At 37.6% G+C, this 15635-nt stretch overlaps 1 protein-coding gene across 3 annotated transcripts in view; it reads right to left on the bottom strand.

Annotated features, from left to right (window-relative positions):
- LOC144663852 (multidrug resistance-associated protein 1-like) overlaps positions 1-15635 on the bottom strand; it is a 42902-nt gene that overhangs the window by 17475 nt on the left and 9792 nt on the right. For all 3 annotated transcript variants that reach the window (XM_078524924.1, XM_078524923.1, XM_078524925.1), the window contains exons 10-16: positions 15137-15277; positions 14927-15005; positions 12901-12973; positions 12279-12405; positions 11967-12143; positions 11443-11610; positions 11223-11306 (exon numbers count right to left, since the gene is read on the bottom strand). In XM_078524924.1, coding sequence (XP_078381050.1) covers positions 11223-11306; positions 11443-11610; positions 11967-12143; positions 12279-12405; positions 12901-12973; positions 14927-15005; positions 15137-15277 — 849 coding nt within the window. The remainder of the gene's footprint in view (positions 1-11222; positions 11307-11442; positions 11611-11966; positions 12144-12278; positions 12406-12900; positions 12974-14926; positions 15006-15136; positions 15278-15635) is intronic.

Below are 15635 nucleotides of genomic sequence, written 5' to 3'. Positions count from 1 at the left end.
CAAATTGTTTTCTTTCTTTTTATTTTTCCTTTTTGTTTTTTGAAGGTTAGGCAAAATAATGATATCATTAGAAAAAATTAGTTTTGGTCTATTTCAAGAAAACTGACATTTATACAATATTTCGGCTGGTAGTTAAGCATGCATGTACCGTATTTATTCGGCTATTAGCCGAAACCCTAGACTTTTAGTTTTTGAAACCAGTTATACTGACAAAAAATAAACCCAAATCGCTCAGCTATAAGCCAAGACCCAATTTTTCCTTCAAGCTATAACACAGTCCACGTGCAGCGAATCAACATATCGTTAAATCACAACTATGTAATTGAAAAACAACAAATCACTGACAAAGAATGAATTTATTAATAGAACTGTAAACATGCGTGACAAAACATTCACCTGAGTTCAGAATCCCATCTCAAACCACAGGCAGCCCAAGCGCACTATGTGTTTTAGCGAACGTGACCCTTGCCTTTGAGCGGTGTTGTGTTACAAAGATGCGATTTATAAGGGATTGTATGAGAACTCAACGATTTTCTTTCAAAAAGAATAATATGTAATGTTTCGCTAATAAAATCGACTAACCTTATTGCCTTGTTGTATTCTTTGTTGTTTGTCCGCTTCTCAGGCCATTTTGAAGCGTTTCAAAATGGCCTGAGAAGCGGACAAACAAAAAGAATACAACAAGGTGAAACAAGGCAATAAGGTTAGTCGATTTTATTAGCGAAACATTACATATTATTCTTTTTGAAAGAAAATCGTTGAGTTCCCATACAATCCCTTATAAATCGCATCTTTGTAACACAACACCGCTCAAAGGCAAGGGTCACGTTCGCTAAAACACATAGTGCGCTTGGGCCGCCTGTGCTCAAACAATCACGCATTCTTCTGAAGAATTAAGCAGTTATCGATCATCATCCAAAAGCTACTGGTTTTCTAACAACGAAACCTTCAAGTTGAAAGTTGTTGCCGATGTAGAGACAGTTCAGAACAACTGCAAAATCACCAGAGAATACGGGATGATTCCTGATGATTCAGTGAATCTTCAGTTCGTCGCCGAATTCGCCAGCGAAAAGATCAAGCAGATCAAGCGGGTGAACTTTAAATGTCACCAAAACGAAACATGTGCTGTTACCAGTAGTTGTCGAGTATCCTCAATCCAATCAAACTCTTCTGAAGTGGTTTCTTTTAGCAGAGAAGTCGTGGTATTTTAAGTTTTCGCTTTTGAACAAAAATATTACACGCAGCCGATTTCTGTCAGATCGTGTTACAATGTTTACCAAGCGCGTGTGAACGACCGCTTCTGATTGGCCAGTTTCTGGTGTCACGACAACAAGTCAAATAGATCGATTCCTTCTTGACCCTTCTTGTCTTGAAAAGTCACGTTAGCAGTGATTCTGCAAATTAACTACCGTATTTATCCGTGTATAAGTAGACCTAAAAATCGGTCCAAAAAATCGCCCTCGACTTATACACGGGTTAAAATTTTCGACCCAAGCACCAGTTAAATCAATTCTGCGCAATTAGCATAACAATTGTTTTATATGTCAACAAACATCAAATAAACAACAGTACAGGTTACGATGTCCTTTCACTTTGCTATCTGTGTCGTTAAATTGGCAGTTCAAGTCGAAATTCATTGCGATTTATCCGCTTAATATAAACCTGAATGTTGTAGAGACTCACTGGCACAAGGTTTGAATAAAGACTTGACATTTTCCACTAATAAAGCTGGTAAATCCACTCGAGAAAAACATATTCATGCATGATCTTTCTTGCTTCGAACTTCGCTACTTAGTAACCTGGCATGATGCAAGCACGTGTAGTTATCAGTTACCAGTACCTCGCCGATTTTGTAGCTTGGTTACCAAGTTCCTCAAGCAAGCTTGACTTTGTTTATCGAGGGGTTGTCCTAAAACCCGGAATGCCGGAAACCTGGAATGCCGGAATGCCGGAAATCCGGATAAGAAAGCCCGGAATCCTAAAACCCGGAATGACCTTTTTTGTGTACGCCTTTTTCAATAAAATACTTGGAAATATCTATTTTTTTTCTTTTATTTGGGGGGGGGGGGGGGGGGGGAGGATTTGGAAGTTTGTTACGAGTTTCCAATTACGTTGCGAGTTAGCAAATCAAATTGTCAATTTCGATACAAAGTTCCCAACTTCGGCCCGACTGAACTTCGCAATTTAGCTAGTTGAGGAGAAACAAAACATGTTGTTTCAAAGTCATGGCGATATCTGAACTCAATGATTTTAAAGGAAACAAGTTACGGCGGGAATATTCCAGCGATTATTGCGGCTCAAGTTGCAAAACATTAGTCAACGTCAGTAAAAACCTTACATTGTGTTAACTAGTGCAGATTAAAACCTTCTGTAGTTATGTTATCAACAAGGGCTTTGCTATGCTTAATCGTTGGGAAAAAGCCATAAAAAAATATAAAAGGCTCACAAACTTTAAATTAATGTTCAGCGAGCCATAAACATGTTAGCGTGAGAAATATGTCTTCCCTGTCGCCTCGCTTCGGCTTCGATTAAAATCAACTTTATGTAAAGATCCTGATGGGTAAACCATGTATCCAGTTTCATCCGGCTTACAAACGCAAAAGACTTGGAAAGATTATACCTCGCACAAAGCGTAAAAAATATATTTTTTTACAAAAAGGAAAATTTGACCAAATTTCTGCCTGCATAAAATTCATTTATCGTCAAATTACTTGCGTGATCGCTGGTGCGAAACGTTGTCTGACACTTCAACTGAATTATCGCTTCCATCATCAAGCGACGAATATATATCGACAGCGTTTGATTGATACCCATTTTCGAAAGGACATGTTCATGACGGTATATGAATGTAATGCTTCTACTCACTATCAGTCAGAACATTGATCAGAAGGTTGTTATTGCCGTCCTGCTTGTTCGTCAAACAAATATTGTGCAACTTGAGCCGCAATAATCGCTGGAATACCGTAGAATTCCGGTTATAAGCTTTGTATACGTATCGAAATTGACAATTTGATTCGCTAACTCGCAACGTAATTGGAAACTCGTAACGAACTTCCAAATCCCCCATCCCCCAGAAAAAAGATATTTCCAAGTATTTTATTAGGCGTACACAGAAAAGGTCATTCCGGGTTTTAGGATTCCGGGCTTTCTTATCCGGATTTCCGGCATTCCGGCATTCCGGGTTTCCGGCATTCCGGGTTTTAGGACAACCCTTTATCGAGTGGGTTTCAAAGTTTTCTGATGTTCCTTGGTGTTTTGCTTGTCTTCTAAAGCCGCTACTATCTCTTCACTATTAGAAAGGTTCGTTTGAAATTAGTGTGTTTGATTTTATAAGGCTGTTTCAAAAAATAATGGACAAAATGCCTGCATAAACATGTGTTGCTAAAACGCTCGCGTAAGCATGATAATAAACGTCACATTGAAACTTGCTGTGCTTTTTTCATTAAGTATCTCTACCTGAAAGGAAATTCTAAGAAACACAAGTTTAGTTTTCCAAAAAAATTGTTACCCAGAAATGAAAAAATCTTAGTTTATGGCCTCAAAAATAGGGGGGATCGACTAATACACGGGTAAATACGGTAAACTCAAAGAAAGAAACAGATGGAAAGGAACAGAAACAGTCTCAGGCAGAAATAATTATTTTAGAAGAGATTGCGAGGAAATTGTTTACGACATGCGGGATTTCGAATGCCCTCGTCAGTTCAAAAGACGATCACATACGCCGACAAAACAAATAATATTCCAGCGCGAGCTGATGGAGGACGAGTTCCAGGCTAAATAGCGAAGAAAAGACGAATAAAAACTTCATTCCTAACGTTGCTTCATTAAACCAAATGGATTTTAAGGAGCCGCCACTAAAATAAAAGGTAATGACCAAGAATAAATACAAACGCTTGTTAATTTTCGTTTGTTGATGACCGCTCGGCTTATAGAGAATATTTCATTCAAATTGAACTCTTTTCTAGTACCATCTAATTTTTTTCGGAAATACTCGGCGATAAATCGAACCCCTAATTAATCGGGCGTGGCCGATTTAAGGTTTACCCTTTGGTCGTCCTAGAGCGTAGTCTCCTGGCGCGGCCAAAAAGACGGGGATAGCTCGGGGTTGCTACAAAACCGCTACGGGTGACGCATACCGCAATGGTTTTCATTTTAGTTTTGACAGGAAATCGTTGCAGGCACACTTGGTCGACTTTTGGGTTAATGTGTAATCAGGTTGTGTTTTTTTGCTTCGGCGGAAGGACAGAGAAAAAAGCTTACGGGGCAAAGTACAGTATGGGGCCCAGTTCTCGGCCACTTTTGACGTAAACTTGTATTTCTTACCTCAGAAGAATCGCAGGAACTTAAAATTTCTCCCAGAGCTAGCTACATTATTCAGCTTTTTGGTGTAAAGCTATCGACCGGTCAAAAATTAATTTGCCCGAGCAATAATAAAAATAAAAGCTCCATTTGTGGGCCCAGTTCTCGGCCACCTTGGCCCAGTTCTCGGCCACTTTTGACGTAAACTTGTATTTCTTACCTCAGAAGAACCGCAGGAACTTGAAATTTCTCCCAGAGCTAGCTACATTATTCAGCTTTTTGTTGTAAAGCTATCGACCGGTCAAAAATTAATTTGCCCGAGCAATAATAAAAATAAAAGCTCCATTTGTGGGCCCAGTTCTCGGCCACCTTGGCCCAGTTCTCGGCCACTTTTGACGTAAACTTGTATTTCTTACCTCAGAAGAACTGCAGGAACTTGAAATTTCTCCCAGAGCTAGCTACATTATTCAGCTTTTTGGTGTAAAGCTATCGACCGGTCAAAAATTAATTTGCCCGAGCAATAATAAAAATAAAAGCTCCATTTGTGGGCCCAGTTCTCGGCAACCTTGGCCCAGTTCTCGGCCACTAAAAAGCTTGTCCGTAATTATCTGTAAAAAATGCTCAATTAATTTTCACAGTCATAAAATCACTCTGTAAACCTATTTATACTATATCGATCCCAAATTATTTTTATGATGCTTTGTTTTACTTTAGAAAAGAAGGATTTTAACGCGCCTAGTTGCCTATGTGCAGGTTCTGGCAAAACCGCATTGTGTGACCCGTGCATTTAGATGGTTTATTTTGCAGTGAAAAGGTCTTGAAAGATTTAGGTGTTGTAGAAATAATAGACAAGACAAGAGTCAGCTCAAAACTTAGAGATAAGATTGAACTTTATTTTTAAAACATTTATTTCTTTCATTCTGGCAGCAGCAGATGAAATTATATTAAAAACCAAGCGCTAAGCTGTGATAGCGAGCAGGGTGGCCGAGAACTGGCAAATACGCAAACGTCGCAAGAAAAAATTTCGAAGTAAATTAAGACCAAAAAATACAACGGTTCAACGAAAAGTTAACTAAAGCAAAAAGCTGAATTATTCTACGTTTCACATGCCAAAAATTAGCTCGTATGGTGGGGGCTTTTGGATAAAATACGAATTTAACTACATCCCTGAATTTGGAGCCGTAAACAAACAACTTTTTTGGGAATGCAAATTCACCTACCTCCGCGTAAACTCGACGTGTGAGCTTTCTATATCGAATTGAACGATCAAACTCAAGATACTTAAAGCACATGAATCAGTCTATCGTTTGAAGGAAATACCTTTTTCTTTTGATTCAACTGGAGTGTGAAAAAACGCGTTAAACACAAAGTGGCCGAGAACTGGGCCCCATACTGTACTGATATTCACCATTGTGAAATTGCACTTACTTTGACAAGTTAAAGTTATTTTTGTAAATGAAAAAGGTAACGTCATTGATGTCACGCAGTGTTTTTTTTTTAGCAAACTAGATGGTTTGCTGGTTTCTGACTATGAATGGGGGTGTGATCTTGCGGTATATTTTTTGAGCCTGACTCCGCCGTAAAACTTTTTTTTTATTTAGCAAGAACTGTGTCGATTTTCATTTCTGAACAATTGGTCGTCAAGTCGTTTGTCACAAAGAGTAGAATGTTTGTACAGCATGTTTTGGAATTATTTTAGATTTGGTTAGTAAGACGCTTCTGAAGACCTGAGCAAAACATTGGGAATGTACAGTATTAATAGAAACTTGAATGGAATTTTTCACAAGTTGGATAAAGGTATCAACTGAAAAAAATGGAATTCAAAATGAGAACTTGGATTTTGTTGTAATTAAATTTTATCGCGGATTGGATGCATAATATCACGGCTTTGAAAGTCTTCAAATAATTAGAAAGGTTCCTTTCTTCCTTTTGATCTTATTGTTATTTTCATGTATTGATTATTCGAAAGTGGTTTTCGTTGATACGAAAAAAAAAACGGGTTTTCACTGAATTGCTTGAAGTATTTTTAGACGTGATAATATTGGCTTAATCAAATTACATTGTGCACGAAATATTTGTTATTCTTTTGTCTTGAAACTTTGAGGAAATTGATATTTTTGTTTGACAGTAGTGTATGAAAGGCATTTTATAGAACTGAATAAAAAATTAGAAACTTTGATAAAGGTTATTTCAAAGATTTATTTTGCCTGATTTTGAAGGGTTTCAGGAGTTTTAAAGAGTGCTGGTAAACGGCTGTATGTTGTTTATGATTACGGATCTTATTTAGTTTCGAACGCTCTAATTTTTGAAAGGTTAAAACAGGTTAAAACCGGGCAGTTTCATGAGTTTTTTGGGTAGAAAGGTACGGTGGTGGTCAAAAAAAAAAATGTTTAGAAAGGAATGACTGTAGTAGCACGTAAGTCGGAGGTTTGCGTGAGTCACGGGGTATAGTATGCGTGAGCTGGATTTCCGGCGTCACAACGGCATGTTTTGTTTACTGAAAGATACACTCGACGTTTAGTTAGCTTAGTCGGCTTGGGAAACTATTTTAAAAATGAATGTTGTAATAGTTAATTAATAGTAATCTAGAATTAACCCACTCTCGATTGGAGTCTGTTCTGGATTCGCGCTACCTTTTCGCCGCGAAGGAATTTTGTAAAATTTCGCTAGTGGAAAGAGGTACTGTAAGAACAGTATCAATAACTCAAAAGGAGGAACTTCTTTGTAGCTCTGAATTAAGACGTATGATAAAATTTTAGAATAAGAAACTTTCGATATATGGTTTTCATATTGTTTTTGTCAATTTCCTTTTGTGGCAGATTTTTTGAGAATCAGCTTTTCTTTCGTGTGATGACAGACACAGGACAGAACGAGAGGTGGATGAGAAAGATGCCGAAGATGAATATATAGGCACCGAAAAACGACAAGAACCGTCAAGGACTTATCTTTAGAGGGCGGGGAGTTTTGGCATACTGTATTTTGAGGACTGGACTGGACTAGTAAAACGCGGACTAGTAAAACGCGGAATTGTAAAACGTGGACTAGTATAACGCGGACTAGTAAAACGCGGACTTGTAAAACGCGGACTAGTAAAACGCGGACTCAGGTAAAACGCGGACTTGTAAAAGGCGGACTAGTAAAACGCGGACTAGTAAAACGCGGACTTGTAAAACGCGGACTTGTAAAACGAGGGCTTGTTAAGCACGGACTTGTAGAGCGCGGACTTGTAAAACAAGCGCTTGTAAATCGGATAAAACTAAACGGTTTAGCGAGCGAAACAATTTGTGTTTGAAGCTCTTGTGTGTTTCTTCGACGGCATATTTCTAGCTTTTTTGAGCACTCTATGGTCTGTTTTAGCGTGGAGATGTTTTTGCAGTATAGCACATGTTCGTTCTGCAAACCCCTACTAAAACAACGGGATTGATGCTATGAGTTGTGTGCATATGTTTCTTTCTTTCCACTACTTGACGTCTGTTGAGTGCAGTCGTTTTTATTGCTCGCACGAGGTAGAACGGGGCCCGTCCAGAAATCAACAGTCAATCGTAAATAAAGGTGACGGGCCTACACGACTCCTACGTTCGTGACATTAGAATATTTGCCGTTAAATGTTTAAATTCGGTCTTTCGACCTTATTTGCTTCTGACTTCTTTCTGAGGGTACTGTTTTAATTTGGGGGCAGTATGTGGTAAATAAAGGTGACGGGCCTACACGACTCCTACGTTCGTGACATTAGAACATTTGCCGTTATATGTTCAAATTCGGTCTTTCGACCTTATTTGCTTCTGACTTCTTTCTGAGGTTACTGTTTTTTTGAGACATTATGTATTGAAGAGAGCCGTAAGATGATTGTGGCCAAGGAATTCGAAGTGTCTAGAGGCGTTTTACAAGTCCGCGTTTTACTAGTCCGCGTTTTACTAGTCCAGTCCAGTCTACAAGTTAAAGACACATCAAGACCACCCCACTGTGAATTGCCATAGCACAGACAAAATTATAGTCAATATCTTATGTGTTTTTAAGAGAATTACATAAGAACCAAGGCATGTCTTGTCTTGCCTTACATTGACATGCAATAATTTGGAAATACTAAGCTCGTAACAGTTTAAGACAGAATCCATCAGGAATTTGAGTAACATTAATTTTAGTTACGCAAAAATTGAGCACCAGAATAATTTAAATCCTTGTGTTCTTTCATACCTTGTTAAAGGCTTGACATGTGATAACACCAACATAACACCAACAACAGTTCTTTATCAGTGGGGATTGAAGAAAAAAATGGAAACATCATCACACAGTTGACCCCCATGCAAAAACACTCCAGGATGTCACGGGGCTGTTTGGTGTCCGTCTGCCAATTTCTAACTTCAAATTCCAATGTTAAATTCACATTAAATTTTCAATATTTCTTAGTTGTCTAAATTTTACTAATTCTTTTAAAAAAACTATCACCTGCCAAACATCCCCAAAAATCACTCAAAAAATTACAAAATACCGCAATACATAGATACATGGGATGAGTGAAGTTTCCTTGGATTCCTTGAAACACCAACAAGATATTTCCGTTTAAGGTGGCTGATAATGGGTTTCAGTATTTCCCAGTCCTTATACTTTGGTTCAGGACTAAAAGCCTTCATCAATTGCTATTACAGTAATGGTATGAAACAAATGTTCAATCATTCATCAACAAGTTGTGATCATTTTCTTGACAATAGTAGTTCCCCGGTAAACAGTTGTAGTACTGTCCCATCAAAGTGCAATGCCTGGAAAATACCGAAAAGCACACGACCTTCAGGTGAAACCGCACCTTACAGTATTACCAATACACTGCACTTTGCTAAGTCTTAAAACTTTACATTGTCTATTCGTCTACTTCAATCGTTTATTTGTATTGTGTGAGATACATTTATAAATTGAAACCATCATGTCTTTAAGTAATAATGCAATCTCGACAACGTTCTAGATATTATATTATGCACACTAATACAGCTCATGCAAGCCCTGTGACTTACACAAACACAGTCGGACTGAGTGCTTAACTTAAGTAACTGCTTCGTGGTTTCTGCTGTACTGAACCCTGCCTTTCAAGGCAAAGCGCCCGATTTTAAGCTTCTCAAGCTTCTCAATGTTCTTGTTTTGTTGAGTTTTAACCAGTTCTCAGTAAGATTTGGTGAAAATATATCGTCTTTGTGTACTTCATATATGCGCATGCGTTCAGCACAAAATTCCGTGTGCTTGGGTCTACGCCTGGAAGAATGCATACCACAAGGAGAACATTTGGTTTTCAGAAACAAATATATAGCCTTTGTGTACTTCATGTAAAGTAACACAGATAGAGGTCGCATTTTAGCCAACCCCCTACCCGCTTCACAAGATTAATTGATTAATTCAATTTGATATTAATTAATTAAATCAATTAAAATGTTTACAGAAATCGATGGCAGGAGGGAAGGAGTGAAGGAGGGAAGGAGTGAAATCGGCCCGCTCACCAAAACTCGGAATTTTCCGACTTAAAAACCACTGTTACGATACTTTCAAGAATATTGTTTCGGAGGAATCGTCGAAGAAGACATACCAGGAATCGCTCCGAAGACAAATCGCGCTTTATTAAATGCCATTCCCGTACAAAAAATAGAAAAACCTTCGAAAATCAAATGCCTTGTAAATCAAAGGCCATTCCCGTATAAAAAATGAAACAGATTAACTCGGTTAGACCTGTTTCTTTAGGGCGGTTGGTAATATTGATATTAGAAAACTGACTTAAAGTGTCCGATATTATTTGCAGCAATAATAATAAAAGTATTAAAACTTGGACTCAATGGAGGCTTTGAACCCTTGTTTTAATATGAAAGGATGCAATAGACGTGTTTTGGCTTTAATGCCAAACACGGGGAAATAAATGAAACAGGCAGAAAGCCGTTAGTGTACGTTTTCGCGTGAGAGGTCACAAATTAATGCTTTGCCTTCGTCTTTATCTTGTGCTACCTGGTGCATAAATTTATTTTATTTGAGTTCCATGGTAACATGAGATTCTGTGGTACTGAGTGGCTACTCACTTTGCGTATTTGTTAGCTAATTTGAAGGCTGTGATGTTTGATATATATTATGTGGTATAAAAGTATGCCAAATTGGAAGAGAGAGGAGAGGGGTCTGTAGGTGAAAGGCTTGGGGGAAAAGAGAATTCGGAGGTTGGGAATTTCACGCTGTATTAAGGCTTCGAGGAAATGATTCAAATTAAGAAGGCATTGCAATGCAGATTACAAAACAAGATACACATGGATAATACGTACGGGACGGGCTAATGCAAAATAAAAGCGAAAAGGAAGTGGCATTTTAACTAAACAGATTATTTAATTAGACAATCAGACAATGATAGCCAAGCATTTAAACTTTTTTTTTCACAAAAAAAAAATTGACTATGACAGTTACACGAGATAGCCCAAAGGGCACTTTGATTCTCAAGTTGAAATTTGCAAGAAAGCCAGCCTCAACTTAACATGAAAAAGATATCTCGCGAGATTCTAAGCAGCTGGTTTAAGCCATTTAAAAACATTACACTTTACCAGTAATAGTGGTGGAAAATATACTTCAGAAAAAGTATTTCCAATCATTCTATACTTTTCCTGGACTTTTGAATTATATTGCAACAATATACCTCCCTGCCTTTCCAATATTTCATCAAGTTGAATTAGTAACTAGTAAGCCATTTAAAAAATTTAAACTTTACCAGTATAAGCGGTAGAAACTTTACTTCAGAAAAATGATTTCCAATCATTCTATACTTTTCCTGAACTTTTGAATCATATATATTGCAACACTTACTAGTCCTTCCTGCCTTCCCACTGTTTCATCAAGCCTTCCACGTGCCGATTATACTAACTGTGCTCAGACAAGCAGCACATACTGAACGTTATAATACAAAAACAAACCTCAGAAATTCTCCCATCTTTAAGCACAATAATTTGATCCATTTGGGGTAGAAAATGAATGCCATGTGTTACAAGCAAACGAGTCTAAAAAAAACAAAAATAAAAGAAATTACGAACAACAGCATTTACACTTCATTTCATTTCATAAACATAGTTATTTGAATATTTGAGACTGAAGAACCAAGTACACTTTCGCAACGCTACTCTAACGTAAACAAACCTTATTTTGTAGCAATCCTCGGGGACCAATAACATTATCAAAGATGTGTTTTCCAACATGCGAGTCCACAGCACTGAGCGGATCGTCCAACAGGTAGACATCAGCATTATAGTACACAGCACGAGCTAAGCTTACTCGCTGTTTCTGTCCACCACTAAGGTTTATACCCTAAAAACATTGTCCGAAATATGGTAAAGTTTCATTTAATAAGACAAAAGAAAAAAATAAGAATCTGAATCAGTCAGCTTGCAGTTTGACAATGTAACTCCACATTTAAAGGGGTTGACTTTGGTTAGCCACTTACATAACGATTTAGGATAACACTAGTTATTGCGCCTTTAGCCTTGACAAAAACAAAAAAAAGGGACACAATAAATGCTACTTATAAAATTATATTGTTTTGAAAAGCGCGGAGCCTTAGTACTTGCACATAGAAAGATATATATTTTTTTTCAGAAACGTTCATAGTGAACATGGAATATCATCCGAAATATCAAAATTTGTTCTTTTGTTATTTTTCATACCCTTTCTCCGATTTCTGTAGAGTCACCAGCAGGCAGAATGTCCAGATCTGTTCTCAGAGCACACGAGTCAATGATGTGTTCATAACGAGCGGAATCAAACGCTCTGTTGAACAAGATGTTATCTCGTACAGTGGCGTTCTGTATCCAGGCCTGCTGGGCGACATATGCTATAGATCCCTGGAAAATTTTGAGGTCATAAAAATAAGTATTTGATACAAAAATTTACTGTTTTCTTTGTTTAAACGAGACGATTAACGATATTGTTTTAAGTGCAAAAAGATGCAATAACAAATAACAATAACAAATTCTAACCTCTATAAAAACGTTCCCGTTCAACTTCTGTGTTTCTCCGAGAAGAGCCGAAAGCAGCGTAGATTTTCCACATCCAACCTGGCCAACTATTGCAACAAGCGAGCCAGTTGGAATCCTTAGTGAAATCCTATAAGCAAAAACAAAGTTTTTAAACAACTGAATTGACAGACACGACGAAAGGAACTTGTACTGGATTTTGAATGAGGTTACCGCTTACGATTACTCCGAACAAAGAAACCAAGCTCGATCATTAGGATGTTTGGTAGTTGTTCATCACATATAAAGAGTCTTTGTTGTTGTTGTTGTTGTTGTTGTTGTTACCACTGTTGCCGCTGTTGTTAGTTAGTTTGTCGTTGTTGTTTTTTTTTTGTTATTGCTGCCGTTTGTTGTTCAAAGAAAAAAATAACAATAAGTACGTGTTGTTGGTGTAAAGTGTTGTCCTCGGCAAAGCACTTATAAAAAGTGGCTTTCTTTTTAATAAAACTCGTTTTTTGTTGTTCACCGTGCTTCAGTAATAATCAGTTGTAGGCTCCTTGTAGCATGTTGTATTGTTACATGCATGTGCTTTACTATTACTGTCTGACTGACCGTTTTCAAGCCTTAGTAATATTTTATTGCTTACTCTTTTAACACAGCTGCATCTCTGCTGCTCCAAGTGAACGTGCCATTCTCTATTGCCACGGCAGACGAGGACACTGTGTGAAAATTATAATCAGTTATTTACCACGCGTTTAGTTCATATTTCACTAGCGACGCAAGCACAAGCGCAAGCATAAGCGCTATCACGCAAAAAGGACAAATTTTGATCCTTGTTCTTGTGCTTGTCGCTAGCACAAGCAAAAGCATCAAATGCAATGCACTTGTGCTTTTGCTCGAGTCGAGGCCGTTTCCACGGAGAAATAAGAGCTGTTATCCTTGCGCTTGTGCTTGTGCTTGCGTCGCTAGTGAAAACCAGGCTTAAGTCTCCATACAAGTTTGTCAAACAAACTTAATGCCAAAAAATGTTTATTGATTGTGTTAGTTTTTCACCAATGCACGTAAATTGTGTTTTAAACTTGTTGCGTTAAACATGCCTATCCCAGTTTACCGAACTTTCCCGATTACGTGTAGTATCTTCAAGATGGAATCTATCACTTCATCCGTTTTTCTGCTATTTTTTTGCTTTTAGTTGCAGTTTCTTTTTCCCGATTTGAATGTAAAAGTTGAATATTAAAACCCTTTAAGGCACATGGACACTAGCTTTTACTTTGAGAATTAAGTTATGAGAATAAGGTGGTAACTATATTGACAAGACGATTTGCCTGCCTGACACAATGCACTTGAGCTGTGTTCACAATAGGCCGAAACATGATTACTCTGATCACGAATGAAACATGTTTGTTGTGAAAAGTGTTCACATCAGGCAGTGCATTGCGAGAATCATGATTGAAACATGATTATTCTGATCATGATTGAAACTACCTCACGAGATAGTTTCAATCATGATCAGACTAAATACCTTAAAAAAATGGCGGACTTGCGGTGAGGAGACGAGTGCCCAAAAGCTTTAAAATTGGGCCTTCTATGAGCTTCTACGAGACCTCATGTTTATTATAAATATGGGATAATGAAGCGATACAACAAGAATTATTGACGATGGGTAGAAAGCAGAGTATTTGGCAGAATATCGCCACGAAAGTTTACGCCGGCGGATACAAGCGCGCAGAATTGTAATGCAAAAACGAACTTCACAAAAAAAATTTATTTTTCCGAAGAAAGCGCAAAAACTGACAATACCGTCTCCTTGCTAAACGCTTGAAAGCCCTGCTCCCTCGAAGGGCTTGAAAGAAGACAAAAAAACAAAGCTTTGATGGAAACTTTATTGTAATTTCGAGCTCTGTTTTTCCGTTAAATTGTACAAGATTTATGCAAAACCGTGAAACCGAATAAATTGCACACCAGGCATGAAACACTTTTGAAACTGACACCTAGGGGGCCTTACAATTTCAAAGTGCGATCGGTCGGACCAACTGGAATCAACCGTTGTAAAATGAAACGACATTTTCCGATTTATCCGGGCTAACCGAGTGGAACGGTCCTTTCCATTTTGCATTCCTCTTTCCAGTTCCCTGCATCTGTGAGAAGCGACTGAACTAAAGTAAGACAACTGAACAGTTTGTCAAAATGGTAAAGGTAAATTTCGGTCCGACCGGTATGACCTGTCAAAGTGGACCCCCTCAGGTGGTCCCAAATATTCCGGTCACTCCCAACCAAAAAAAGGACCTTTCCATTTGACTTACGACCAAAATTTCCGAAATATTTGGTTTAATGGAAAGCACCCCTAATGTAAACAATGCAATAACAAGTATGTTTAGGTCAAACATGTTTCTTTCCTTGAAACAGGTTTATTCTTAACATGTTTCGGGTTAAATGTGGACACAGCTTTATACTGTACATGTACATGTACAGTGTTACATTAAATTAAAAAAAGTTAATTTGAATCATCAGATCGATGCACTTTTCAATTTTAAACTCCTGTTTATATCAGTCTTAACAAAAGAAGTATCCACTTATCGGATACAAATTATGTTTAGCAGGCAATAATTGAAAGCTGTAACTAGTATTGCAGACAAGAAGCAAGTTTTCAATCGTTATGATTTCACTCTTACATGTTGTTCTTTGGACACTGTTGAGGTCCAGCTCCTCCAGATCTAGAAACTCTTGCAGCCTTTTTACCGATACCCTAGCCTTTATAAAAACAAATCCAAAGAAAAAAAAAAAAAAAACAAGCAAGTGCTCAGTAGCTTTAACTGGAATGGTTATACACCAGGGTTTCGTCTGGATGTTAAACAAGGTTAAAGAAAACCATAATTACCCACCTGAATGCAAGTTACAATCACATCAGGAAGCATAACAAGAGGAAAACGCATCACATTGAAAAGCGATAAGGCAACAAATGCTTTACTGGCTGTAAGCACATTTCCAGTAAAGACATAAATAGCAAATGTTGTAACTGCAACCTGCAGAAAAAGTTTCAGAAAAACAAGTCACCGATTGAAATACAAGTCTACTGCTGGCACACTTTTAAGTAAATGTATGAATAACTCATCTGAGATGTCAAAACTGCTAATTTTGCTTTTTTTTCTAATTAAGGTCAGGTTCATTTCAATCAGGAAGTTTTTTCTTACTAGATACAATGTACACTGTAGTCATAACTTCATTTCCATCATTAATAATTACAAATTGTATGTTTTCTTCTATGGCTCAATCTTTAATTCAGTGATGGTATTTGTAAACCTAATCAACTGTACAAATCTTGCGTAACTTAGTTTATACATGTAGGCCCGCAATACATGCAGAGATAAAGATATTTCCATA

The sequence above is a fragment of the Oculina patagonica genome, chromosome 8 (genome assembly GCF_052425735.1).
Source record: "Oculina patagonica isolate OP01 chromosome 8, crgOcupat, whole genome shotgun sequence".
Lineage (NCBI taxonomy): Eukaryota > Metazoa > Cnidaria > Anthozoa > Scleractinia > Oculinidae > Oculina > Oculina patagonica.
The sequence above is the reverse complement of the archived record's forward strand: the minus strand, read 5'-3'. Positions and strand labels throughout refer to the sequence as shown.